This window comes from Pipistrellus hanaki (assembly GCF_964339955.1).
Source record: "Pipistrellus hanaki genome assembly, chromosome: 2".
NCBI lineage: Eukaryota > Metazoa > Chordata > Mammalia > Chiroptera > Vespertilionidae > Pipistrellus > Pipistrellus hanaki.
The window spans coordinates 189,159,155-189,186,146 of NC_140504.1; the positions used below are offsets into that span (position 1 = coordinate 189,159,155).

The 26,992-nt window shown below is 38.0% G+C and overlaps 1 protein-coding gene across 9 annotated transcripts in view; it reads left to right on the forward strand.

The window, feature by feature from the left end:
* HP1BP3 (heterochromatin protein 1 binding protein 3) overlaps positions 1-26,560 on the forward strand; it is a 30,830-nt gene extending 4,270 nt beyond the window's left edge. For 2 of the 9 annotated variants that reach the window (XM_084874954.1, XM_084874955.1), the window contains exons 2-13: positions 475-670; positions 1,087-1,186; positions 1,773-1,926; positions 3,274-3,433; positions 5,010-5,153; positions 6,901-6,981; positions 8,075-8,229; positions 12,838-12,928; positions 18,587-18,746; positions 22,705-22,816; positions 24,151-24,276; positions 24,799-26,560. In XM_084874954.1, coding sequence (XP_084731080.1) covers positions 575-670; positions 1,087-1,186; positions 1,773-1,926; positions 3,274-3,433; positions 5,010-5,153; positions 6,901-6,981; positions 8,075-8,229; positions 12,838-12,928; positions 18,587-18,746; positions 22,705-22,816; positions 24,151-24,276; positions 24,799-25,093 — 1,674 coding nt within the window. In that variant the 5' untranslated portion in view covers positions 475-574 and the 3' untranslated portion in view covers positions 25,094-26,560. Of the gene's footprint in view, positions 1-474; positions 671-1,086; positions 1,187-1,772; positions 1,927-3,273; positions 3,434-5,009; positions 5,154-6,900; positions 6,982-8,074; positions 8,230-12,837; positions 12,929-18,493; positions 18,747-22,704; positions 22,817-24,150; positions 24,277-24,798 lie in introns of all 9 variants that reach the window. The other 7 variants (XM_084874957.1, XM_084874959.1, XR_014794202.1 and 4 more) reach the window with 6 other exon arrangements.
* Positions 26,561-26,992: the final 432 nt, after the last annotated feature.

Genomic DNA, 26,992 nt, shown 5'->3' on the forward strand with positions numbered 1-26,992 from the left:
TTCTTCAGTAGTTTTTTTGCCCCTAGTGTTCTTTAGTGAAGATGGAGTTAAGGCTACAGGTAATTTTTCTGATCCTTTTGAGAAGAGTAACAGTAAGTTTACCCTCTTTAGTTAGCAGATCTTTAAGTAAAATTTGACTAAACTGTTCCTTAATCTTATTCTTTTCTTTCTAAGTTCCTGATAGCAGGATGGGGTGGCACTTGGTTCCTTACGAGCTTTCTTGTCCTTGTTGCTTGTGTTCATGTGGAAGGTGCAACAGCTGCTGTGGCTTGTGCATTTGTTAGTCGCTGCTTTTCATAGTCTGTATTTTGATAGAGATTTTATCTTCCTGAATGATAACTGACCAAGTCATCTATCATTTAACTCTTAAGTATTTTAGATAAGTTTTTGTTCCCTTTGCATGTATATTAAATGTAGATGTTTTAGTTCAGTTTGTTTCTGTTAATCTTCATACAGGTTTTTTCTGTGCTTTAGGTTGACTTTTCACCACACTGAAACCATTAGGAAAAAATCCTTGTGGTTAACGCAGAGGCTCCAGAGTGTAACCTGTACTGGGGCCTAGAAATTATTTTAAATGGCGACTGATATGTCTCAAGGTGAACTCGTCCATCCTAAGGCACTCCCACTTATAGTAGGAGCTCAGCTGATCCACGCGGACAAGTTAGGTGAGGTAGGGGCTGACATATTCTTGAAGCTCACTCTCGGATCAGTCCTTGACTTCAGGCTCTACTGGGTCCTTCTTGGTATATGCTCCTTCCCCTACTTTGGGGAATCTGGATTGTGAATCAAAAAAACAAAATCTACAGTTTTCTTTTCATCTCTCCTTTCCCTTCTAATTTCTAAGAAAACTTCCAACCTTCTATATTTATTCTAAATCAAGTATAATTAGTTGTTTCCTTTGGAAATTCTTGCTAAAAGAAAGTATTTTGCAAGTACTTCTTAAAAATCATATTTCACTTCAAAAAAATGTTAAAATTAATTTGCATCAGATTTGGGAGTAGACTTAGAATTCACCATCTTCTGACACCCAGTTAGGCCCCTTGGGAGAGGGGAAAGGGAATTTTTTAATGCTGTCTCTTTTCTTAGAAGGTGGAAGATAGCGCCATGCCGATTCGACGAACTGTGAATTCTACCCGGGAAACTCCTCCCAAAAGCAAGCCTGCTGAAGGGGAAGAAGCAAAGCCAGGTAAAGAAAAGCGGTGAACCACTTCAGAAGGCAAAGGTGTTTACTCCAATTTGGAGTGTCCCATGAATTTCCTTGAACTTAATTTTTTTTTTTTATACCTAAGTGTTTTGGGGAACAATTGAAAAGAGAAGTAGTATCTGACGGTATGTCATGTCCAGACCATATGGGCAAAATAAGGGTTTCATCTTTTTTCTTTTCTTTTTTTAATATTGATTTTTTTTTTACAATGAGAGAGAAACATCCATCAGCTGCCTCCTGCACACCCCACACTGGGGATGTGCCCGCAACCAAGGTACATGCCCTTGACCGGAATCAAATCTGGGACCTTTCAGTCTGCAGGCCGACGCTCTATCCACTGAGCCAAACCGGTTTCGGCTGTATCCATTTCTTACACAATTACATAGTCAACTTGAATGACATAAATAAGGAAAGAAAACTCCACTCATAAGTCATTTGTTCATTTTAGAATCTGTCGATTAATTGGGACATTTGTATCATTTGTTTAATAAGATAAACCTTTACCCTTTTATTGACTCAAACTAATATGTCTAGTTGGTGCAATTCTGCTCACCTGATTTTTTTTTAGAACCAGACGTAAGTTCAGAGGAATCTGTCTCCACTGTAGAAGAACAAGAGAATGAAACTCCACCTGCTACATCTAGTGAGACAGAACAGCCAAAGGGGGAACCTGAGAATGCAGAGAAGGAAGAAAACAAGCCCTCTGAGGAAACCAAAAAGGAGTAAGGAATTATGCGTTCTTGCTATATGTGATTAAAGTATGTAAAAGGACTGTAGACAAGGTTGTTTTAGTTTGTTTTAAAATGTTTTTATTGATTTCAGAGAGAGGAAGGGGGGAGAGAGAGACAGGGCTAGAAACATCAATAATGCGAGAGAATCATCGATCAACTATCCCTTGCATGCTCCTTACTGGGGATTGAATTCACTGGGAATCAAACCATGACCTCCTAGTTCATGAGTTGATGCTCAACCATTGAGCGGCACCAAACAAGCTATAGACAAGATTGTTTCAAAGTGTCATAACATTGATTTATGCTAGATATTTGCTTTTTTTATGTTTTAGACTTACCATTTGAAATAAGTTTATTATGTAAATGTATGGCCTATTAAAATATGTATTGATTGTCAAAACAATGGTTTAGATTAAATGATCCAAAATTCATTCCTTTTGGCTTTGGATTGTGTTTTTGGGCTTATAATTCATTGTGGGAGTGTCTTGATATTTTAAGCATTGACATAATATAAAATGAAACATGATTACAAAAATCTGACCTTGCCCTGGCCATGTCCTCAGTGGTTATAGTGTGGGCCTTTGTACCAAAGGGTCCCAGGTTTAATTCCTGGTAGGTGCAGGTTCCATCCCTGGCCCGGTTGGGGCGTGTGTGGGAGGTAACCAGTTGATGTCTCTGTTATATCAATGTTTCTCTCCTCCCTGTCCCCTATTCCCTTCCTCCCTTCCACTCTTTCCAAAAAATCAATGGCAAAAATATATCCTTGGGTGAGTATTAACAACAACAAAAATCAGTATGTATTGGTGTCATCCCGTACACTAAAAGGTTGCTGGTTTTATTCAGGGTCAGGGCACAGGACCAGGTTGCAGGCTTGATCCCTGGTAGGAAATGTGTAGGAGGCAGCTGCTCATGTTGTTTCTCTCTCCCTTCCTCTCTAAAAATCAGTTTAAAAAAAAAGGGGAGGGGAGGATAATTTAGTAATAACTATACCTTTTAGATGTAATCCTCAGGGAATCCTTTATCCCAGTTTCATGGGTATACATAAAATCTAGAAATTTGTTGTTGTTAATCCTCACCCAAGGATATTTTCCCATTTGATTTTTAGAGGGGGTGGAAAGAAGAGTAACACCACTTAGCAACACCAGCCAGGGCAGCACCCTTTTTTTTTTTCTTTTTTTTTAATGTTTTATTTAGTAAGATGTTGTTAAAATATGTGTCACCTTAGGGTGGAAGTAAATTAAAGCATTAATTTTTACCCATCCTCCGTCTTCCTCTTTCTAACTTTATGCCCCTTTCTGGAAAGTTTATTTTACACAATAACAATTCTTTATTTTAAAGAGAGAAAGATCAGTCTAAAGAAAAGGAGAAGAAAGTGAAAAAAACAATACCTTCTTGGGCTACCCTTTCTGCCAGCCAGCTCGCGAGGGCCCAGAAACAAACACCACTGGCCTCCTCCCCACGTCCCAAGATGGATGCGATCCTGACTGAGGCCATTAAGGCAAGTTTTTACTTCCAGAAGTTTCCATAGGTTTATTCTTTGCATCTTTTGCTTATTTGAAAATGGTATACTCCTGTCCAGACATCAGAAATGTTGCTCTACTTCCTAAAAGAGAATAGGAGAAAGCCATTTTGAAGTTTGTTTCCTATAATGTAGTGTAAGATAACACTCAATCAAGTCTTTACCCAAAGAGAGTGAGTATGCGCTACATTTAGTATATAGACAATGGCAACACAAAATTGTTAAACTATCAGTGGTCGGCAAAATCATTAGTCAACAGAGCCAAATATCAACAGACAACAATTGAAATTTCTTTGGAGAGCCAACTGTTTTAAACTTAAACTTCTTCTAATGCCACTTCAAAATAGACTCGCCGAGGCCGTGGTATTTTATGGAAGAGCCACACTCAAGGGGCCAAAGAGTCGCATGTGGCTCACAAGCTGCATTTGCCAACCACTAGACTATGAGATAAATAACAGGTGCTGTTTAAGTGTGCTTCAAAATGTATAGCATTTGAAAAAATTTTCTGCCTTAAGTGACATAATGACCTGCTTAAGTTTTCCATGGGCATTAGTCAAATGAAATATAGATAAATAGAATGGAAATGGAAGAGGGCATGTTAAATTGCAATTTAATGCCCTGTTGTTATCCAAAATGCCCCTTAAACTTTGCTACGTAGCCGAAACTGGTTTGGCTCAGTGGATAGAGCGCCTGCAGACTGAAAGGTCTCAGGTTCGATTCCAGTCAAAGGCATGTACCTTGGTTGCGGGAACATCCCCATTAAGTAAGGTGACCAGATGTCCCGCTTTTGGTGGGACAGTCCTGATTTTTAACAATTTGTCCCTTACCATTAGGGGGTGTGCAGGAGGCAGCTGATCCATGTTTCTTTCTTATTGATGTTTCTAATTCTCTGTCCCTCTCTCTTCCGCTCTATAAAAAAATCAATAAAATATAAATTAAAAAAAAAAAAAACTTTGCTACCTATAAGTCCAATTTTATTTTTAAAAAATATATTTTATTGATTTTTTTTACAGAGAAGAAGGGAGGAGAGAAAGTTAAAAACATCAATGAGAGCGAAACATCATTCGGTTAGGACTATAAGTCCAGTTTTATGCCATTTATTCAGATTATCTTCGCTTATGTTCTCTGCTGACGTTCACACAAAGCCTGCAGAGAAATACTGGTCCTGGTGTGCCAAAACTCATTCCATATCATGGGCGAGATCTGTGACCCAGTGTTCTTTCCTTGTTTTAGTGCTAAAGATTGTCTTCTAAATATAGAATAGAATCAAAATGGAATGAGGTTCTGCATTAACACAAAATGTAATTCACATGTTGTATCTTCTCTTTTGAACATTTTTTAAATTATTGTTGCAGAAATATTTTAATTCTTAATTTTTCCGCAGCCATGATGAACTGAACTTACCTGAAGTACTGTTCATTCGTTCCTGCCATTTTTTCATTCATTATTAAGTTCACTTCCAAAATAATTTATTTTGAAAACGTGTCAGCTTCTCTGTCTAAAGAAAAGCAGCTAGTTGAAAGTAACGTGTATGGCTTGGTAAATTGTTTTCTAGGCATGCTTCCAGAAGAGTGGTGCATCAGTTGTTGCTATTCGAAAATATATCATCCATAAGTACCCTTCTCTGGAGCTGGAGAGAAGAGGCTACCTCCTCAAACAAGCACTGAAAAGAGAATTAAATAGAGGTGTCATCAAACAGGTATTACACAGTGGTTGGTAATAAGATCATTCCATCATATAAGTCCATAGTTAGAAACATTTAGGCTTTTTATATCTTTTTTGTTAAAAATAAGTTAACATGATGAAATACTTAAGCTTAATCTAGTTTTACTACCTGAAACTAGGTTTCCAAATCACTGCCAGTTACCTTTTATAACTAGCCTAGAGAGCAGAAGCAGTAGGATAGTATAATTATTTTCTAGCTGCTTGTACTTTTAATTGGATTTTCTTTGGAGGCTTTGTGCTGTAGATGAGAAGCAAGGTTAAGGAATCCTTTTATTACAGCACCAAAAATGATAACTGCTTTTGTGTTAGATTTGTTAGTTTTAAAGCCTTGATTATGTGGCTAAACTTGTTTGCCCTTATAAATTAGCTTCACTTTTGCTCAAACTGTTAAAGCTTGTTAGGACCATCAAAGAAACCAGAGTAAATTGAGACTAGTACTAATGCCAATATTGATTTCAAGCATAAATCTGTGATACTTTGCATAGTACATCAAAATGTTGCTTAGAATCATGAAAATATAAAGCGAGAATGGACTTTAAACCTTCAGAGGTTCGAGGGATGAAGTAACCACTGAGTTCTCGTGGGATTGGCGAAGGTGGTTATCTAAGGACCCTGTTCGCTGCATTCCCAGAGACATCTTGCCTTTATACCTTTCTGCCCAGATTGATTAATATAGAATTCTGTGCCACTCGGGCATCTAAACTCTTTGGGAACTTTCAACCAATACTTAATTCCACCAGTATGTACAGGGTGTCTCCTGTGTGCCAGGTGCTTGAGGGTCCATCAGCGAGGAAAACAGATTTCTGCTGTATGGAGCTTACATTCTAGCTTTCTCAAAATGTCAAACTGTATGTAAGTGGGTCTTTAAAATAATCATAGATTAAAAGATACTATCTAACCAATATAATTAGAACCAAAGACCTGTCCTATATCACAGTGTATGTTAGCACAGTTTGTGAGTTGGCTTTGTGTTTTTCTTTATCAAAATAATGGTTTGTGACCTATTCTTGCCTCATAGCCTGACCCTCTGCTTGATGTTTATAAGCTCGAAGCATTTCAGCTAGATTGCTATGTTCATAGCAGTGTAGGTAAAGCTAGAGTGTAGAGGACTCAGGTTAATGTAAATCAACTTAAGTTCTATGAAAGTGCTTTGTAAACTATGGAAAGGAAATATGTGGTATGACTTACATAACCTTTCCCACATGTAGGAAAAATCTGTAATGTGCAAACTGGGAAGCATTATGTATGGCCTGAGATGAAGTAGGCTGTAAACTTTTGCCAAGTAGCTGTCGCCCTTTCAAGACAGAAGATTTTTCATTTTCCCCAGCAGATTGTGTCCCTTCTCTCCATGGGATTTTATTTTATTTTTTTTTTATTTTTTTTTTTTTGAGAGAGAGAGAGGGTAGTTTACAATAGACAATCCGGTATCACAATAGCATTCTTCCCCCAATTTGTAGATGAGGAAACAAAAGCTGAGGGTTTACAGGGTTGTTCAATATTGAATAGCTAGATAGTACCATAAATATGATTCAGTCCTGTCTTTTGACTAATCCATTGCTTGTTTGCTTCTCTCTTGACAAAGTGACCGGCATTTTACATTAGTTCTTGTATTACTATTCCCTGTAATTTGCTTATTATCTGGTATAAAGTTAGAAATGTGAATACCAGAATAATTTAAAACAAAAATGTTCGTTATTACAACTAAATTTAATTTACTTTAGGTAAAAGGGAAAGGTGCTTCTGGGAGTTTTGTTGTGGTCCAGAAATCAAGAAAAACCTCTCAAAAATCCAGAAACAGAAAGGTAAGAAGTCTGTACCATAGTTTGATTGTTCACTGTGATTCTGTTGCTACTAACTTTGTGCCATGCCCTGCGCCATGTTTGCCTTTTTATTAAGTCCTAGAGAGGTTACAAGTAATTTACTCATTCTTGCCCACCTAGTGAACAGAATAGTGTGCAAATCCAAGCACTCAACCCCAGAGTCTGTGGACTTAACTGCACTGTTAAGTTATGGGAAACTATATAAAATTACCCTATTTTTTGTGAAATATAAACAACAAGAGGCAAAAAATAATAAAAAAAACCACACACCCTAAAAAATAAACATATTTCTACTCAATGTTATACCCCAAAACTATTCTCAGAGCCAGTTTTTATTCTCTTTCTCTCCTTGCCAAGATACATAATTTCATTTATGGAAAGTATACAGTAATAAAGTGAAATAAATATCCAGTATTTCCTCTGTTAGTAAATGAAATTATGAATATTCCTCTACATCTTTATTTTCACAACCCTGAAAATTTTTATACTTTCTTCATAAAACTGGCAAGCACTTTCAAAATGAACTGTGTAGTGCTTTTTGGTGCTCCATGACACTTTTTCATTGTTTGTTAATGAATTAAGGCCTTTCAATGAAGTTGAATTATTTTTTAAAATTTATTTTTAATATATTTTTATTGATTTCAGAGAGAAAGGGGAGAGATAGAAACATTAATGTTGAGAAAGAATCATTGATCGGCTACCTCCTGCAGGCCCCATACTGGGGATCAAGCCCTCAATCCGGGCATGCTCCCTGACAGGAAGTGAAACCAGGGGATCAAAACAAGACCACCTGGTTCATAGGTCAACCCTCAACCATTGAGCCACACAGGCCAAGCCTGTTTTTTATTTTTATATGTATTTTTAACGCTCCTAATCTGAAATTTGAATCTTACTTTGCCACACAAGTAAAATTGCAGCACTGTGATATGTTTTCTTTGAATGTAAAAAGAATGATCATTTTGTTTGGTTGGTTGATTTGGAAACCAGCTTAGAAAAAGCCTTTGAGTTGAATATAGAAGCATTTGTACAAAAAGCTCTACATTCTCTAATGATAACTTTTGATATTACATTTCAGAACAGGAACTCTGCAGTGGATCCAGAACCACAAGTGAAATTGGAGGATATCCTCCCTCTGGCCTTTACTCGCCTTTGTGAACCTAAAGAAGCTTCCTACAGTCTCATCAGAAAATATGTGTCTCAGTATTATCCTAAACTTAGAGTGGATATCAGGTATGACCTGTTGGCCTGGATTTTATTTATTTTTTATTTTTTTAATATATTTTATTGATTTTGTACAGAGAGGAAGGGAGAGAGATAGAGAGTCAGAAACATCGATGAGAGAGAGTCATCGATCAGCTGCCTCTTGCACACCCCCTACTGAGGATATGCCCACAACTAAGGTACATGCCCTTGACCGGAATCGAACCCAGGACCTTTCAGTCCCAAGCCGACTCTCTATCCATTGAGCCAAACCGGTCCCGGCTGGCCTGGATTTTAAAGCATAGATATTTGTTATTCTCTTAGCCCCTTTTCATGAGGAAGGAGAAAGATTAAATATTCAAGGGATTACTGTTAGCTGAGCTAGGAATTTTTTGTTAAGTTTAATTTTTAATTTTTATTTTATTTTGGAAACCCAAACTGCATGTTCATTTTTGTAAGACACTGATAGAGTAACTTTAAAAAAAAAAAAAAATTTATTTCAGAGAGAAAGGGAGAGATAGAAATATCAATGATGAGTCAGAATCAGTGGTGACCTAATCCATAGGTCCAATCTCAACCACCAAGCCATACCAGCCAGACCATCTTAACCATTTTTAAACATACAGTGTTTAATGGTATCAAATCCTATGTAATAGAAGCCTAATATGCTAAGTGTCTGGCCATCCATTTAACCAACCAAAGCAAAATATGGTAATGATATGCTAAGGCCATGCAACTGCTTGCTATGACATGTACTGACCACCATGGCCCAGTCAGTCGATTGGTAGGCTAGCTTGCTGCTGGAGCTCGACTGAGTGAGAAGGGCTGGACATTCCCTGGAGCCCTCTTGCAGTCCCTCAGTCCCACCCCAGCCCCATTCGTGTCCCGGTGGGGTCCCTCTGCCTGGCCTGCGCTCTCTTGCAATCCGGGACCCCTCGGGGGACATCAGAGAGCTGGTTTCGGCCTGATTCCACAGGCCAGGCCAAGGAACCCCACTGGTGCAAGATCACGGCTGGGCAGAGACCGCAGGAGGGCTCCAGGGCATGTCCAGCCCATCTCATCCAGTCAGGCCTCTAGTGTATTCACAATGTGCTACCAACACGACCATCCATTTCTAGAATTCCTTTAATTTTACAAAGTTGCAGCCTGGTACCTGTTAAGCAAGAACTGTTCATTTTCTTTTCCTCCAGACCGTGGTAACACCATTCTACTTTCTGTCTCTGATTTTGTAACCTGGTTCTTCCACTGCCTTGTTATGTGACCTTGGAGAAATGACTTGATTTTTCTATGTCACTTAACTTCTCCCTCAGTAAAGTATGGGAAATAATAGTATCTATTTTTGGGGGTTGTTATGTTATTTATTTAGAACAGCACTTGGCACCATAGTACATGCAATATGATGGGTGATAGATTAGAGAATTTTTCAGAAAAGAGCTGTGCCTAGGAGTTAGTAGTAAGTTAAAAACATGGGCATTGATTACGTCTAGACGAAAGTGTGGAATTAAGTGGGATGACTGACAGTGGGTGACAGAAGAAAAGGATGGGAAAGGAGCTTCATTAGAAAATTTCAGAGGCAGGGGTTGGCATTCTTTTTGGGGAACTGAAAGAAGCCTGGGTCTGACTGGATCTAGATTAACCAGGGATGGGACCCTGTCACCAAAGCCTTTGGAGCTGGATTGAGGCATTTATATCTGACACCTGTTCTGTTGAGTAACATTAATGAAGATATACTATCTTGCCCTACCCAGTTTTCTCAGTGGTTAGAGCATCGTACTGCAGGGACATGGGTTCCATTCCGGTCAAGGGCACGTACCTCAGTTGCAGGCTTCTCCCCTGTCAGAGCTCATGAAGGAGGCAACCAATAGATGTCTTTCTCTCACATCGATATTTCTGTCTTTCCCTCTCCCACTCTTTCTAAAACATCAATGGAAAAAATATCCTCAGGTAACAATTTTTTAAAATAAATAATAAAAATCTATGGAAAAATATCCTCAGATGAGGAGTAACAAAAATAAACAAACAAGCAAGCAAACGCTTTTGTAGGCATATTGACCTTAAAGTAGAGTGCAGTGTGAAAACAACAGCACAGGGTCCAGAAAGGGGCATGGTGGCTTATATTAAGGCTATGGCAGTGATTAGAGAGGGGGGGCCAATCTGAGAATCATTGAAGCAGTTGGTAAATAAGTTTTATGTGAAGATAGGAATGATAGAACTCTGAGTGATGGGATTCTTGCCTAGGACAAGGTATATGCTAACATAATTTGTGCTGAAGGGAACTAATTTAACTGATACTCATTCCTGGAGCGTTTGAACCTAGGTTAGGAAGATTATTTTCAGACCAGTTATTTAATTTAATAAAAGAGTCAAGGTTTCAGTGTTTTACTTAAGCTGTGATTGCCCCCATTAATAATCAGCCTTTAAGCAATCTAACTTACAAAGCAAGTAATAGAAAAACTTTCAATTAAATTATTCTCTCTATGTTCCCAAAGCTCTATGCCCATACTTTAATCCTGACCTTTATCATTCTCTAACTTAATTATGTATTCATTATCTCTTTACTTCCTTGAATTTAATGACCAGATCTATGTGTTTATTTTTGCATAACCATACTAAGTACCAAATAAATATTTGTGGAATGAATAACTTGAGAAAGTATGTATGTTTTGGGTCTTAGCATAAATCATATTCCTCCTGAATAGAACCACACTGGCTTAGAAATTTTTTCATTGGGAGTTGTTTTTATTGGGATTTTCTAATTTGAAGGGTCAGGGTGTATAAGATTTGATGGTATAGTTCCTATTCTATAGCATCCTGTTAGAACATGGGGGATCCCTTCCACTCTTCTTCCTCAAGCATATGGATGATGCCATTAATAACTCTATAGCAGCTCAGCTTGTAATACTTAGTGGTTATAAAAGATTCAAAATTGTCCAGCCAGTGTTGCTCAGTGGTTGAGCATCAACCCATAAAACAAGAGGTCACCAGGTCAATTCCCTATCAGGGCATGTGCCTGGATTTTAGGCTCAATCTCCAGTGGCCAATTGATGTTTCTCTCTTATTGCTATTTCTACCTCCCACTCTCCCTCTCTAAAAATCAGTAAAAACATACTTTTTAACAAAAGATTCAGCCTTCGCCAGTTTGGCTCAGTGGATAGAGCTTTGGCCTGTGGACTGAAAAGGGTTCCAGGTTCGATTCCAGTCAAGGGCACATACCTCAGTTGCAGGCTGATCAATCAATGTTTCTCACTTCTTTCTCTTTTTGTCTCTCCCCCTCCCTCCCACTCTAAAAATTAATGGAAAAGTGTCCTCGGGTGAGGATTAGCAAAAAACAAAAATAAAATAAAAATTTTAAAAAGATACAAAATTTCTATCCAAAGAAAAAGACAAAACTCAATGATGCACCTCAAATGATAATAGTGGGGCCCTTGTTATTCTGCCCCACTGATCTTTTCTGTCTAATGAGCAGCTAACCAGTTTCAAATAAGTAGCTTGATATTCTGCTCATGTGGGGGCTATTCTAGTAATTCTTGAGAGGTGTGCCACCAGCTTTTGGATTGTGATTAAGCCTTTCTTCCTGTTCTTGGCCCAGACATAAAGCTTTCCATTTGACTGTCTTATTCCATATCACATACCTTTAAGTCCTAAGTCAACTTGTTTTCTCCCTGCACCTCAGGTTCCCCAGCTGCCATTCAGGCCACTGCCCGTTGACAGAACAGCTCTTGCTTCAACACTTTGTTCTTCTGTTATTTTTCTTGTTTTTAATGATACTCAAGTTTCTTCTTGCCTGTCATTTAGTTTTGTTTTTTTAATATATTTTATTGATTTTTTACAGAGAGGAAGAGAGAGGGATAGAGAGTTAGAAATATTGATGAGAGAGAATCATCGATCAGCTGCCTCTTGCACACCTCCTACTGGGGATGTGCCCGCAACCCAGGTACATGCCCTTGACCGGAATCGAACCCGGGACCTTTCAGTCCACAGGCCGACGCTCTATCCACTGAGCCAAACCGGTTTCGGCCCTGCCATTTAGTTTTGATAACTTTTGTTTTTTGTTTGTTTGTTAATGACAAGTCTCAGGACAGATATATATATATATACAATGTTTAAAACAATTTACTCTGCTTCTCGGGAAGTTGTATTTTATTAAGCTGACTTCTAGATACTGGTTTGTAAAAAGTGACTCATTTGTTTTTTGTTAGTGTGTGTGTGTGTGTGTGTGTGTGTGTGTGTGTGTGTACACACACACATACACACACACACACATTTTTAAAACCAGTTAGGAATTTTGCCTCAGAGAATTCTAGAATTGGATAGAACTTTAAAAGATACTCATTCGTTGCTTGATTATACAGTTGATTGCTGTTGTGATCTGATAATAAGTGGTACGTTTTTGGAATGCCCTAACATTTTGGAAACTGGTGTGTATGTACAGGTAATGACTTAGCATCCTTGCTTGAAGAAAAAGAATGCCACTTGCTAAGGGTGCCACTCGTTAAAGTAATTTATTACTTTATTGTCCTTTTTAACAAAGTACTATGTATAATAGAAATCAGAACTTTAGTTCAAAGAATAACCTTAGATCTATTCAAATCTTTCCTTCATCTATATATTTACCATTATTTTTTGTTTTCTCTGCAGGCCTCAGCTGTTGAAGAATGCTCTGCAGAGAGCAGTAGAAAGAGGCCAGTTAGAACAAATAACTGGTAAAGGTGCTTCTGGAACATTCCAGGTTAGAGGCCAAAAACACTTGCTTATAACAAAGTGGTTCTCAAAAGTTTTGGTTTCAGCCCTGGCCACTGTGGGTTGGTTGAGTGTCTTCCCATGCACTAAGAGGTTGCTGGTTCAATTTCCTGGTCAGGGCGCATTCCCAGGTTTCAGGCTTGATCCTCAGTTGGGGAGATGCAGGAGGTAGCTGATCAATGATTCTCATCATTGATATTTCTTTGTCTATCTCTCCCTTTCTCTCTAAAAACCAATTTTTAAAATCGAAAATAAATAAAAAACTGTTAATTAAAAATGATCATTTTTTAAAAGAAACTTTTAAACATTTAATTTATGAAAAACCCACTAAGTTAACATCACATTTTCATGAAAAATAACTATATATTTTTTTAAATTAATGAGCCCTAACAGATATGGTATGGCTCAGTTGGTAAAGCATAGTTCTATGCATTAAAAGGTTGCAGGTTCAGCCGAAAGCGGTTTGGCTCAGTGGATAGAGCGCCTGCGGACTGAAAGGTCCCAGGTTCAATTCCGGTCAAGGGCATGTACCTTGGTTGCGGGCACATCCCCAGTAGGGGGTGTGCAAGAGGCAGCTGACTGATGATTCTCTCTCATCGATGTTTCTAACTCTCTATCCCTCTCTCTTCCTCTCTGTAAAAAATCAATAAAATATTAAAAAAAAAAAAAAAAAAAAAAAGGTTGCAGGTTCAATTCTTGGTCAGGGTACATACCCAGGTTGCAGTTTTGGTCCCAGTGGATCCATGTTCTCTCACGTCATTGTTTCTCTTTCTCCCTTCCCCTTCCTCTCTCTAAAATCAGTAAAGATACATACATATATATATATATATATATATATATATATATATATATATATATATTTGAAAAATCATATGAAAAGAGGATGCACGTTAAATAGATTTTTGCAAAGTCTTTAATGTCTAACTGAATAGAAGACAACTAATGCTTATTTTCAGTATATTTTGGGTTAAGTCTATGAAGAAAGTCTAACAAATAGTTTTGAAAGGCGGAAGGATTTTAAGATAATTGTGTGTGTGTGTGTGTGTGTGTGTGTGTGTGTGTGTGTTTACAGAGAGGAAGGAAAAGCAATAGAGAGAAGCATCAATGAGAGAGAAACATGGATCAGCCGCCTCTTGCACACCCCCTATAGGGGATGTGCCCTTGACTGGAATCGAACCTGGGACCCTTCAATCTGCAGGCCAACACTATCCACTGAGCCAAATCAGGGCAAGATAATTTTCAAATAGTTGTGGATATTATTCTATACCCAAACTCAACAAATGATTGTGTGTGGTTTTTTTTAATAGTTTATTTTTTTAAGGTATGATGTACAAACCATAAGATATGCTTATTTTAACTTAAATGTTATAATTCAATCATGTTTAGTACATTTAGTAGATTATAGAATTACACAACCATTACTGATACATTTGCATCACCCATTTGCCCATTTGCCGTCCCTCCCCATTCCCATCTCCAGCCAACCTAATCTATTCTCCCGTATAGATTTGCCTTTCTACAAGTTCCATATAGGTGAGATGTCACAATATATGGTCTTTGTGACTGGCTTCTTTTATTTAATATACACTTTTTTAGTTTTATTTATGTTGCAGCTTGAAATACTTCTATTCCTTTTTCTTTTAATATATTTTGTATTGATTTCAGAGGGAGAGAGAAATAGAAACATCAATGATGAGAGAGAATTATTGATCAGCTGCCTCCTTCAAGTCCCACACTGGGGATTGAGCCTGCCACCCAGGCATGTGCACTTAACCAGAATCAAACCCGGGACCCTTCTATCCATAGGCCCACACACTATCCACTGAGCCAAATCGGGTAGGGCACGTCCAAATCTTTGTGTGGGTGTGTTTTTATTTCACTGGGGTATATAACTAGGAGTGTGAACTATATAGTAAATTTATGTTTTAAGAAACTGCCAGAGTAGTTGCATCTAGTATAAGGGTTCTAGTTTCTCCCTATCTTTGTCTCATTTATTATAGCCATACTAGTGGTTACCTCAAGGCACCTCACTGTGGTTTGGGCAGGCATTTTCCTGATAAGTACTAATGTTGACCATCTTTTCAAGTGCTTAATGGACATTTGTTTATCTTTTTGGTAAAATGTCTATCCAGATCCTATGCCTGTTTTTAAAATTGGGTTGTCGTATTGAATTAGAGTTATAGAACTAGATATAAGTTTCTCAACAGATACCTGATTTACAAATATTTTCTCTTAGTTTGTGGCCTCTGCTTTCACTTTACTTAATAGTGTCTTTTGAAGGGCAAAAGTGTTGAATTTTTATAAAAAGATAATTTTATCATTTTTTTTAAGTTGCTTGTGCTTTTTGTATCTAAATGATCATTGCCTAACTTGAGGTCCCAAAAATTTACTCCTATTTTTTATATAAGAGTTTCATTGTTTTAGTGCTTACATTTAGGTCTGTGATCATTTTTAAATTAAGTTTCATTTATGGTGTAAGGTAAGGGTATATTTTTTTTGCATATGGATATCCAAATGTCCTAGTGCCATTTATTGAAAACTGTCCTTTCCTCATTGAATTGCCTGAGCACCTTTACCAAAAATCAGTTGACACCCTGCTGATATGGCTCAGCAGTTGAGCATCAACCCATGAACCAGGAGGTAAGGTTCAATTCCTAGTCAGGGCACATGCCCAAGTTGAGGGCTTGGTCCCCTTTAAGGGGGTATGCAGGAGGCAGTGGATCAGTGATTCTCTCTTATCATTTATGTTTCTATCTCTCCCTCTCCCTTTCTGAAATCAATAAAAAAAAAATATTTTTTAAATCCATTGTGAGGGTTTACTTTTGAATACTCACTTCTGTTCCATTGATCTGTATGTGAGTTCTTATGCCAGAGTCACATTGTCTTGGTGACTAAAGTTTTGTAGTTAAATTGTGAAGTTAGAAAATGTAAATTCTCTTTCTCTTTTTTAAAACTATTTTGACTAATCTGTGACCTATGCATTGCCTTATGAGTTTTAGGATCCACTTCTCAATTTTTTACAAAAAGCCAGCTGGGATTTTTGTAGAGGTTGCAGTGAACCTATAGATCAATTTGGGGAGAATCGCTATCTTTACAAAGTTGTTTTCCAGTCCACAAATACTGTCTCTTTGTTTATTTAGATTTTTAACTTCTCTTGGCAGTATTTTGTAGTTTTCGCATGTCTTACATTTCTTCTGTAAATTTTTTTCCTAAATATTTTTATGCTGTTGTGAGTGTAATTTTCTTCAGTCGTTTTCAAATTGTTCATTGGTAGTCTGTAGAAATATAGTTAATTTATCTAACGATCTTGTATCTTGCAACCTTGCTGAACTCATTTACTAATTATACTAGTTTTTCTGTAGATTCTTTAGGACTCTGTGTGGTTTCCCTAGGATTTTCCTACATATGCAGGATTATGTCATCTACAAATAAAGACCATTTTAGTTCTTCCTTTTCTATCTGAATTGTTTCTTTCTTTCCTGATTACACTAGATAGAAACTCCAGTACAGTGATGAGAGCAGACATCCTCATCTATTTAGTCTTACCATTAAGTTAGCTACAGGTTTTTCATATATGCATATTACCAGGTTGAGAAAGTTCCCTTCTGGTACTAGTTCATTGGAATTTTTATTATGAGTGGTTAATTGCATTTATCAAATACTTTTGCTATGTTTCTTGAGATGATCATGTGGTTTTTGTTCCTTATTCTATTAATATGTAATTCTTATTGCATTAATTGATTTTGTGGTCATTCCTTAAAGAGGTTAGTTGTTATGTGGAATCTGAAATCATATCAGTCAACTTTTTGGACTTTGTTACCTTAAAATCTTTTGGTCTGTCTTGAACTTTGGATCTTTTAAGCATGCGTAGTTTTATAACATGGTTATTTGGAAAATAGTGGTTCACTGAATTTTGCAGATTTTTTAAATGCTGACTTATTTCATCTATAACAAAAATCCTATTCGTTCTGATCTCATCAGGACAATATTAAGTACTAGGAAGTTACCAAGCTCACAGTGGTAGATACAAGTTTTCTCAATTTAAATTTTCTCTCAAAAAGTTTAATATTATCATTGACAACAACTACTGTTAGTTGTTTTCCTCGAAATGACAGTTCACTTAGTTTATTTTTAAGAAAATGTCTACTCAGGTACCTAAGTCTCAATAACCATAGTTTATCTGTTTCTTAAAGAATTTATTCCATTAAAAATGTAGCTAGTTCAGCTCACATCTCCAATAATCACCGGTGTTTTTCTTTGAGACCACCATCATATATGCATTACTGCCATGCGTTCTTCTTCATTTCATCCCATAAAATATCAAAGATATATATTGGGATTGAGATTTAATAAAATAATTTGTACTACTTCATCAAGGACATTCCTAAGTGAAAATGGCCTTTTCTTTTATTTTTATTTTTCTTTTAACCACAAGTGTGTAGCCATAAAGAATAAAATAACCGCCCTGGCTGGTGTGGCTCAGTTGGTTGGGCATTGCCCCTTGCATGGAAGGGTTACTGGAATTGTGGGCTTGATTCCCGGTAGGGGCATGCAGGAGGCAGCCAGTAGATGTTATGCTCTCACATCAATGTTTCTCTTTCCCTCAGCCTTTCTCTCTCAAAATCAATAAAAATAATACTTTTGAAAAAGAATAAAGTAGCCAAAACAGATTTGACTCAGTGGATAGAGCATCGGTCTGCAGACTGAAGGGTCCCAAGTTCGATTCCAGTCAAGGGCACATACATTGGTTGTGGGTACATCCCCGGTGTGGGGTGTGCACGAGGCAGCTGGTCAATGTTTCTCTCTCATCGATGTTTCTAGCTCTCTATCCCTCTCCCTTCCTCTCTGTAAAAAAAATCAATAAAATATATATATATTTTTTAAAAGAATAAAGTAATTACTTTGTAGTTCGTGTGCCTCTGCCTTGATTTGTGGTAAGATAGCAGTTTTACCCATCACTTTTTAACCATCTGCAAATATCACCACAGTGAAAAGGGCGAATCACATTTTAGTATTATTATGAAAATAGTTTTGACTTTGCATATCCTTTTAAAGGGTCTTAGGATCCCCGTGAGGTCTGTGGACCAGTCTTTGAGAATCACTATTGTGTACCATGCCCAAGTTTGTCTTTTTATGCTAAATTTTTGCTTATTGGTTACCTCACTTTTGTTCCCCAACCTTTTGTCCTTGAACTATCCTGCGTAATTTTCTATTGCATGATCAAGCTTTTGCTTTGCTATTTTCTATAGGATTAAAAAGGCTGTTTATTATTTTTATAACTGCTCCATTTTTCAGATTTAGATAAAGGAAGTATTCTCAAAAGCATCCTAAGTTATTGGGAGCTTAACAAGTTAACCTGCTTATTGGGTTAGAGCTGTCTCTCTCTCTGGGTTAGAGTAGCCATTGCTATTTTAGGTTGGATGGAGGGGAAGATGGAAAGTGAAAATATTCATAGGCGGGTTGGGACTCCTCAGTTAGATGGAATACCTGATAAGTGAGAAGAGAAAGTCCCTAACCTGACAATTTATTGTAAAACATATCTGTGCTAATGCAGGAACTCCGACCCACCTGGTGCAGAGGAGTCTTGTCTTGACCTGCTTTGGGAGAGTGTTGTCTTGATGCTTTTCTCTTCCTCCTTGGAAAACAGCTGAAGAAATCAGGGGAGAAACCCCTGCTAGGTGGAAGCATGATGGAATATGCAATCTTGTCTGCCATTGCTGCCATGAATGAGCCGAAGACCTGCTCCACCACTGCTCTGAAGAAGTATGTCCTGGAGAACCACCCAGGGACCAATTCTAACTATCAAAGTAAGACTCAGAGTTGTATGCATTTTACCAGGATTAGTGCATTTGTGAGAAATCCCTAGAGATCATGCTACTAATGACAAAGCTACTGCCAACTGAAAACTATTAGGTCTAGTAATAATTAATGTCGTTTTCTAATACTTTTTTAAATCGAATTTATTTAAACAATACAACAAAATTTAATCAACAATATAGTTGCCGTTGTTTTCTACTACTTGTGCCCAACGCTCAGGAAGCATTTTAATCCCTCTGTTGTAAAATTCTTGTGATTTTGATGCAAAAAATTCGGTCAATGCATTTTTGAGGCATTCTTCATTATTAAATTTTTTTCCAAGAAGAAAGTTTTGCAAAGAACGAAACAAATGGTAATCGGAAGGGGCAATATCAGGAGAATATGCAGGTTGAGGGAGAACTTCCCATTCCAACTGGCGCAGTTTTTCAGCAGTGATTCTTGCAGTATGCGGTCGTGCGTTACCGTGGTGAAGAATTACACCCTTCCGATTAATCAGCGCGGGTTCTTTTTCTCTTAAAGCTTGGGCTAACCTTTCCAATTGGGCACTATACACTGCACTTGTAATGGTTTGGTTAAATGGTAAAAGTTCATAATAAAGAATTCCTTTAAAATTCCACCAAACACACAACATCACTTTTTTCGCATGCAAGTCAGGTTTTGGCGTCGGCTGCGGAGCCTCATTTTTGTCCAACCATTGAGGCCGCCTTTTCAAATTAACATACAGCACCCATTCTTCATCTCCGGTAACAATTTGCTCTAAAAACGGCAAACAGTTTTGACGAGAGAGGAGCGAACTGCAAATTGTGACTCTTTGATTACGGTTGTTGTCGGTCAACTCATGAGGAACCCATTTTCCAAACTTTTGGACTTTGCCAAGTGCACGCAATTGATTGGAAATTGTTTTTTGTGAACAATTTAAAGTTGTCGCAAGCTCTTGTTGGGTAATTTGAGGATTTTGCACCAAAAGAGCTTGAAGAGCTTCTTGATCAAAATTGGACACACGGCCTCGACCACTCTTGTCATCTAACGAAAAATTTCCCTCGCGAAATTTCTCAAACCAACGCTGGCATTTTCTGGCGCTAACTGCATCTTGACCAAGAGCACTACAGATGTTTTTTGCAGCCTCACTTGCTTTTCTTCCTAATTGGAACTCGTAAAGCATGCAGTGCCAAATATGCTCTTCATCCGCCATCTTCTTAGCCCTAGTTTTGCAACAAAAACCAAACCAAACACAAACTTTTTCAAGCAAAACTTGTTAATTGCACTTCACACGTTCTGTAGATACCACGTGTTTGAAGGTTATGTCAATACAAGTCAACGCCAAGCAAGATTTTAAACGAATGTTGAAAAACATTAATTATTACTAGACCCGATAAGAGGGAACAACAACTTTACAAATGTAATTTATTTACAAAAAGAAAAAGACTTAATCAAGGCATATCCTTAACTTACAATGTTTGTTAAAGATCAGAATTTGTGCTTTGCTATAAAGATTTTTTTTAATTTAAAAAAATATATATTTAGCCGAAACCGGTTTGGCTCAGTGGTGGAGCATCGGTCTACGGACTGAAGGGTCCCAGGTTCGATTCTGGTCAGGGGCATGTACCTGGGTTGCGAGCACATCCCCAGTAGGGGGTGTGCAGGAGGCAGCTGGTCGATGTTTCTCTCTCATCGACGTTTCTAGCTCTCTGTATCTCTCCCTTCCTCTCTGTAAAAAATCAATAAAATATATTTTATATATATATATATATATTGATGAGAGAGAGAGAAAAAGAGAGAAACATCACTGATTGCCTCCTGCACGTTCCCTACTGGGGATCCAGCACAACTCAGGCATGTGCCCTTGACCAGAATTGAACCCATGACCCTTGAGTCCGCAGGCCAATGCTCCAGCCCCTGAGCCAAACCGGCTAGGGCTTTGCAGTGCCAAATATGATAAATTTCTAGGATCAAAACATCTCTCAAGTGTACTGTCTTGTGAATGTTGACCAAAACATCTAATTTTACCTTGAAACCAAACCAGTATTTTAAAATACGTTTTGTTGTGGTTTTTTTCTTTTAATCCTCACTTGAAGATATGTTTAGAGAGAAGAAGAAGAGAGAGAGAGAGAACATTGATGCGAAAGAGAAACAGTGATCAGTTGCCTCCTGTACTCGACTTGTCTGGAGATTGAACCCACAGCCTAGGTATGTGCCCTGACTGGGAACCAAGCCCGCAGTCTTTTGGTGACTGAGACAACGCTCCAGCCAGCTGAGTCTCCCAGCCAGGCTACTTAGGTTATTTTTTTATTGATACAAACTCTGTAGCAGAAAATAATTTTTGGTAAAGTATATTTACCAAATCTGTGTCAGGTGATAATTTGAGACAGGAATCCTTGCTTTAGTAGCATGACCACGTACAGATGAGTAAGGTAATACATTTTCTCAGAGAACCAATAGAAAAGTTCCACTGGTATAGGATGAAGAATGTGCAAGTTAAGTAACAGAAAATGCATACTAGAACATATTAAAGTAATTTTGAAGTCTTAATAATGGCTTTTTAACATATGTGCAATATGTGTATTTTAACATCATGAAGGAATGCTTTCTGGTAGTTTTTTTCTTGTGTACTTTGGAAACTGGTTTTTAAAATAAACTTTCCTTACTTAAGATATATTCTGTGTTTAATTGTGCAGTTGACCTTTATAGACTATTTCATGATTTTCTCTTGGCACAGTGGTAGAAGATGAAATTGGTTACTAACTTTTTCAATTTCACTGATGCTGCTGTCTTTTAGACACTGAATCCTATAAAATACATTTTGATGTGTCTGTGTGAAAGATAGCAATAGGGAGGCCTTCAGGAGCCATGGTATTGTGCTGTTACTCTTTGCCATTGAGGAGAAATTGATTTTGTTTATCTTTATGGGTAGTCTTCTAGATGATTATCTATTTTTATAGGTACTCAATAAATGTTTGGATGAGTGGAAATGCTATATAATAAAACCCTAACATGCAAATCGACCAAACGGTGGAACGACCAGTCACTGTGACACCAAGGCAACAAGATGACCCTGTTCTCCGGGCAGGCCTAGGGACCCTACCCTGTATATTGGGAACAGTCTCTTAGATTTAAACATTAAAGCCTGGCAAGGCTAACACTGAAAAAAGGAGGATGCAGTGATGACATACATGGACTCTGGCTTGCACATTTTGTAGTCAGCCCTGATTCTGACACTTATAACTGTGTGACAAAGCCAATTATTTAACTTCTCTCTGCTTCAGTTTTTCTACCCATGAGATGGGGAAAATGGTACTACTGCCTCAGAAGGATCATGTTATGTACTACTTTTTATAATCAGGGCAAAAAAATGTAGCTGCCCATAAACAGCATGATGCCTTTCACCTGTATGAAAAGTTTGGTTACTGGTGCATACAGTGCCCCAGATTGCGACATCCCCTGAGGGGTCCTGGATTGAGAGAAGGTGCAGGCCAGGCTGAGCGGGGGCGGGGGGCAGGGGCACCTTCCCCCCTTGCACAGATTTCATGCACCAGACCTTTAGTCTTATGTCAGCTATTAGCCATATACAAGGGTATAAACCTATTTTTGCACACCTCTGTATGTGCAACTGTGGGCAAGTCACCACTCTGGACTTCCGTTTCCTTTCTGTGAAATTAGGAATTGGACTAGGTGGTCTCTAAAATCTTTTTCATTATAATTGAAGTCTTGCCACATTATGGGCCTTAATAATTGTTTAGTGGGGGGGGAGGAATGGGGGAGGAAAGAAAGTAAAATAAAAAATAATTGTTTAGTGAATTAGTTAATTCCTTTGACCACAAAGGATTCACTTAAAATATGTCAATTACTGTATATGACAGGACATTAAATTGTTGAATAACTGATTGTGGTTGAGAGAATTTCCAAGTTGGTTTAATTAAACCACTTTCTTCATTTTTGAATTTTTTTCAGTGCATTTGCTGAAGAAAACCCTGCAGAAATGCGAAAAGAATGGGTGGATGGAACAAATCTCTGGTAAAGGATTCAGCGGCACCTTCCAACTCTGTTTTCCCTATTATCCCAGGTAAACGAACACCTAGCCCATAATATGAGGTATTGGTCATTGTAAATTTAAAATCTGATTGTAGTTTACAGACTTGCTTAACTTATTTGACCCTTAGTACTATTGCTCTGAACTGAATATATTTGAAAATAAAGACTACTGAAGGCAATATTGCTTTAGATAAAAAGTTTTACATGTAAGAACAGAGGAATTTTGGCTATCCTGCTAGAACTTATTGCTAGCCACATGTTCCTGAAATCAAGTACTGAATTCTTCGGGATCCTTGGCAGTAACTTTGATGTTTATCCTTGCTTTAATAATTGATAATGACAGGAAGGCTATTAGAGGGTTTTAATTGTCCTGCATCAATCAAATAGGGAAAACATTGGCTGCTTCCAAGAATCTTAATCTGCCTTCTCCATACAGTAGAGACAGGGACATTTACTTGAAAACCTGTGTTATCTACTCATTGAGCCAAAAAAATGTATTGAGCACCATTGGGGCAAGCATTGTTCAATGACCCCATGCTATATAGCCTTCTTATACTTACATTTCTAGTAACATTTCATGACATGTACTACAAAAGCCCTATTTTAGCAGGGCTTGGTTATTCTTTGTGTGCAAGCAAAAGTGTTACTGGTTGAATGCATATTATTTGATATTTTCAAATATTAAACTTTAAATTAAATCTTACAGTCATACACACAAAATGTGATGAATCAACTTTATTGCCCTGGCCATTGTGGCACAGTTGGTTGAGCATTTGCCTGTACACCCAAAGGTCACAGGTTCAAGCCCCAGTCAGGATACATACTGGAAGCAACTGATCAATGTTTCTCTCCTTTTTTTTTAAATATATTTTATTGATTTTTTTTACCGAGAGGAAGAGAGAGGGATAAAGAGTTAGAAACATCAATGAGAGAGAATCATTGATCAACTGCCTCATGTGCCCGCAACCAAGGAACATGCCCTGGACCATAATCGAACCCGGGACCTTTCAGTCCGCAGGCCGACGCTCTATCCACTGAGCCAAACCGGTTTCGGCCAATGTTTCTCTTTTACATCATTGTTTCTCTCCCCTTCTCCTTTCTTAAATCAATAAAAATGTGGTTTTCTTTTTTGTTTGTGTTTCTTAAAGGATCAATTTTATTAAATGTAAAGAGGAAGGGAATGAGGTATGGTCTGGGACATTTATAGATTTGTCATAACTTTGTGTGTTCAAAATAGGTTCAGTTGTAACCCGATACTTGTAACCTAACTTGACATCTTTGGGGAAGCTTGGAGGAAATGGGGGAATATCGGGAATATTCAGAGACTATGCACCTAGTATCATGTTATCTTTTTTACCCCGATAGCCCAGGAGTTCTATTTCCACAGAAAGAGTCAGATGAGTCTCAAGATGAGGATGAGGATGAGGATGAGGATGAGGATGATTCATCAGACGAAGACTCTGAGGATGAAGAGCCTCCTCCACCTAAGAGGTGTGGATATGTGAAAACCCTCTTACTCTCAGGAGCCTTCTCACATTCTCAGTGTAACATTTGAACTTGTATTCTTGAAAATTCTGAGGCTCTGAACTTAAGAAACGAAGCCTGTGAATGTGTAATTTACTCTTTGGTCAAGCTTGTAAATATATCCATAGTTTATTTCTATTTTTTTGTTTTAAGTCCTCCCTTGAGGATATGTTTATTGATTTTAGAGAGGAAGAGTGAGAGAAAGAAACATCAGTGTGAGAGAAACATCAACAGTTGGCCTCCCTTATTAGCCCTGATTGGGGATTGAACTCCCAACGGGCGTATGTGCCCTGACTGTAAATCGAACTTGCCACGTGTTGGTGTACGGGAGGACACTCCAACCGGTAGAGCCACCTGGCCGGGCTACATTTCTGTTCGTAGCATAAGTGTGACTTCTGTGTAGTCATTTCTTTTTTCGTGAAGTATCTGGTCTTCCTGGCAAAGTGCATCTCTCAGGTGCTAAGTGACTGCCTTTGCTCTGTTTCCCAGGTTGCAGAAGAAAACCCCAGCCAAGGCCTCAGGAAAGGCTGCAGCCATGAAGCAGAGAGGGGCTAAGCCTGTGCCCAAAGTCCCTGCTGCCCAGCGAGGGAAAGCCAGGCCCCTGCCCAAGAAAACCCCTCCTAAGGCCAAGACTCCTGCCAAGAAAGCCAGACCCTCACCCTCGGTCATCAAGAAACCCAGCGGGGGCTCTGCAAAGAAGCCTGCGGCTAGTGCGCGCAAGGAAGTGAAATTGCCTGCCAAGGGCAAATCCACCATGAAGAAATCTTTCAAAGCAAAAAAGTAAATTTTATAGGCAAAAAGGGTATTGTGATGAAATTTAAAATCTTATTTTCTGAGGTCAGTGTGCATTTATTTTAGTTTTGATGCTTAAATTACATTTGTTCCCTCTCCTCTGAATTTGCGAGGAAGGAATATAAATAAACCGGTTTAGGTATTTGTTCGCTTTAGGCGCTGCCCTGGGTGCCTGCTCTTTCCTTCAGTCATTTTAATTTCTGCGATAATTCTGGACTTTCCTGAACTGTATAATCTATACTTGTTCTTATTTCCCCTACACCCAACCTTTCTTTTTTTTTTTTTTAATGGTCAGTCTTGGCTTTTCTTACCCCTCCTAGTTCTATCTAAACAGTTGCAACGATTTTTATATCTGTAGAAGGCATGGAGAAGAGAATGCTGGTCAGGTCCTGGAAGTAGAGGGAGGCAGAGCAGCACTGACTGGACTGTAAAGCCCCTGCCTGGAGACTCCAGTTACAGCTATAATAGTTCATCTTATTTATAAACCACTCCACTAGCTAGCCCTTTCTCTCTGACTGTAAACACAGAGATGTCTTAGCTTTGGGAATAAGCCAAAAACGTGATCTCATAGATTCTGAAGATGCAGGACTCCTTTGGGCCACTCTCACTTTGATGATTTGCAGGTGTCTCACTGGCCCAGGGTATTGCATTCCCTTAACAGCAAGCACAAGGTCTCTCCACCACTTGGTTTTGGACTGAAGGGGAATATAAGAATATAATTTGTTATTTCTGGTGTTACTTGTGTTAAAAAAAAAAAAATCAAAACATAAAATCAGATGTTGAAATATATTTTTTAATATTTGGAGCATGAATTCTGACTTCTTATTTGCCTTTTTATAAGGAAATGTTGGAGAGTTACATTGTTGCTAACGTAGAAATGTTAAGTGGGAAAACACAATTTGCGAAAATAAACTAGATTCCAGATTCATCTATGGGTTCTTTTCCCCTCCTTTCCACAGCACTTTTGATATCAAGCAAGTGGCTTCCTTTTTGAGATGTTGTGTTTGTTTTGTTTTTTAAAGAAATTAAATGAAGCCAAACTACCTAACCTCTTATTTGTATTTGTTTTAGTATTGTGAAGTTGTGTTCAATAGTACTGGCTTTCTACTTGAAAAACATTGATTTCGGTTATCATTTATCTTCCCTGTGGCACTTGACATTTTTATTGTCTTAAACTTTTCGGTGTACATCTTCTGGCCCCGAGTGCTGCCAGAAGCCAAGAAGTTTGTTTTATCCATTCCACTGGCATTGTCTCCTGGGATCCTGTCTGCAGCCTGAAGCGTGGCTGGGAAATGGACTTGAGAAAGTTGGGTTGAATTAAATTCATAATTATGTGTGATCCCATCATGAGTTCATTGGAATTTGTGTTGCATGTAAGGCAATCTTTCCTGTTGTAAATCTTCCTTTTTTATGTACATATATTTTGAAAAATATGAATAAACATGAAATTTTAAAAGCTGCTGAATTGTAGCTTATATTTAAAAGTTTCTAGTATATTCTTAGTAGTAGCCAATCATTTTCCTTACTTTGAATCTTTTCTACTCTTGTAATACCTGCCATCAATTTCCTTTTTTTTTTTATTGATTTTTTTTCTTTTTTTTTTTGAGAGGGGAAGAGAGATAAACATTGATGTGAGAGCAAACCACCTATTGGCTGCCTCCTGCACATGCCCTACAGGGAATCAAGCCCACAACCCAGGCATCTTCCCTGACTGGGAATAGAACCAGCAACCTTTTGGTGCTTGAATGACGCCCAACCAACTCAGCCATACCAGCCAGGACCATCTGTTTCTTTTTTAAATACAAGCTCTAGTTGCTGTGCTTTCTAATTCTTATACGGATGGTAAATTATTTTTTTTTTAAATATATTTTATTGATTTTCTTATAGAGAA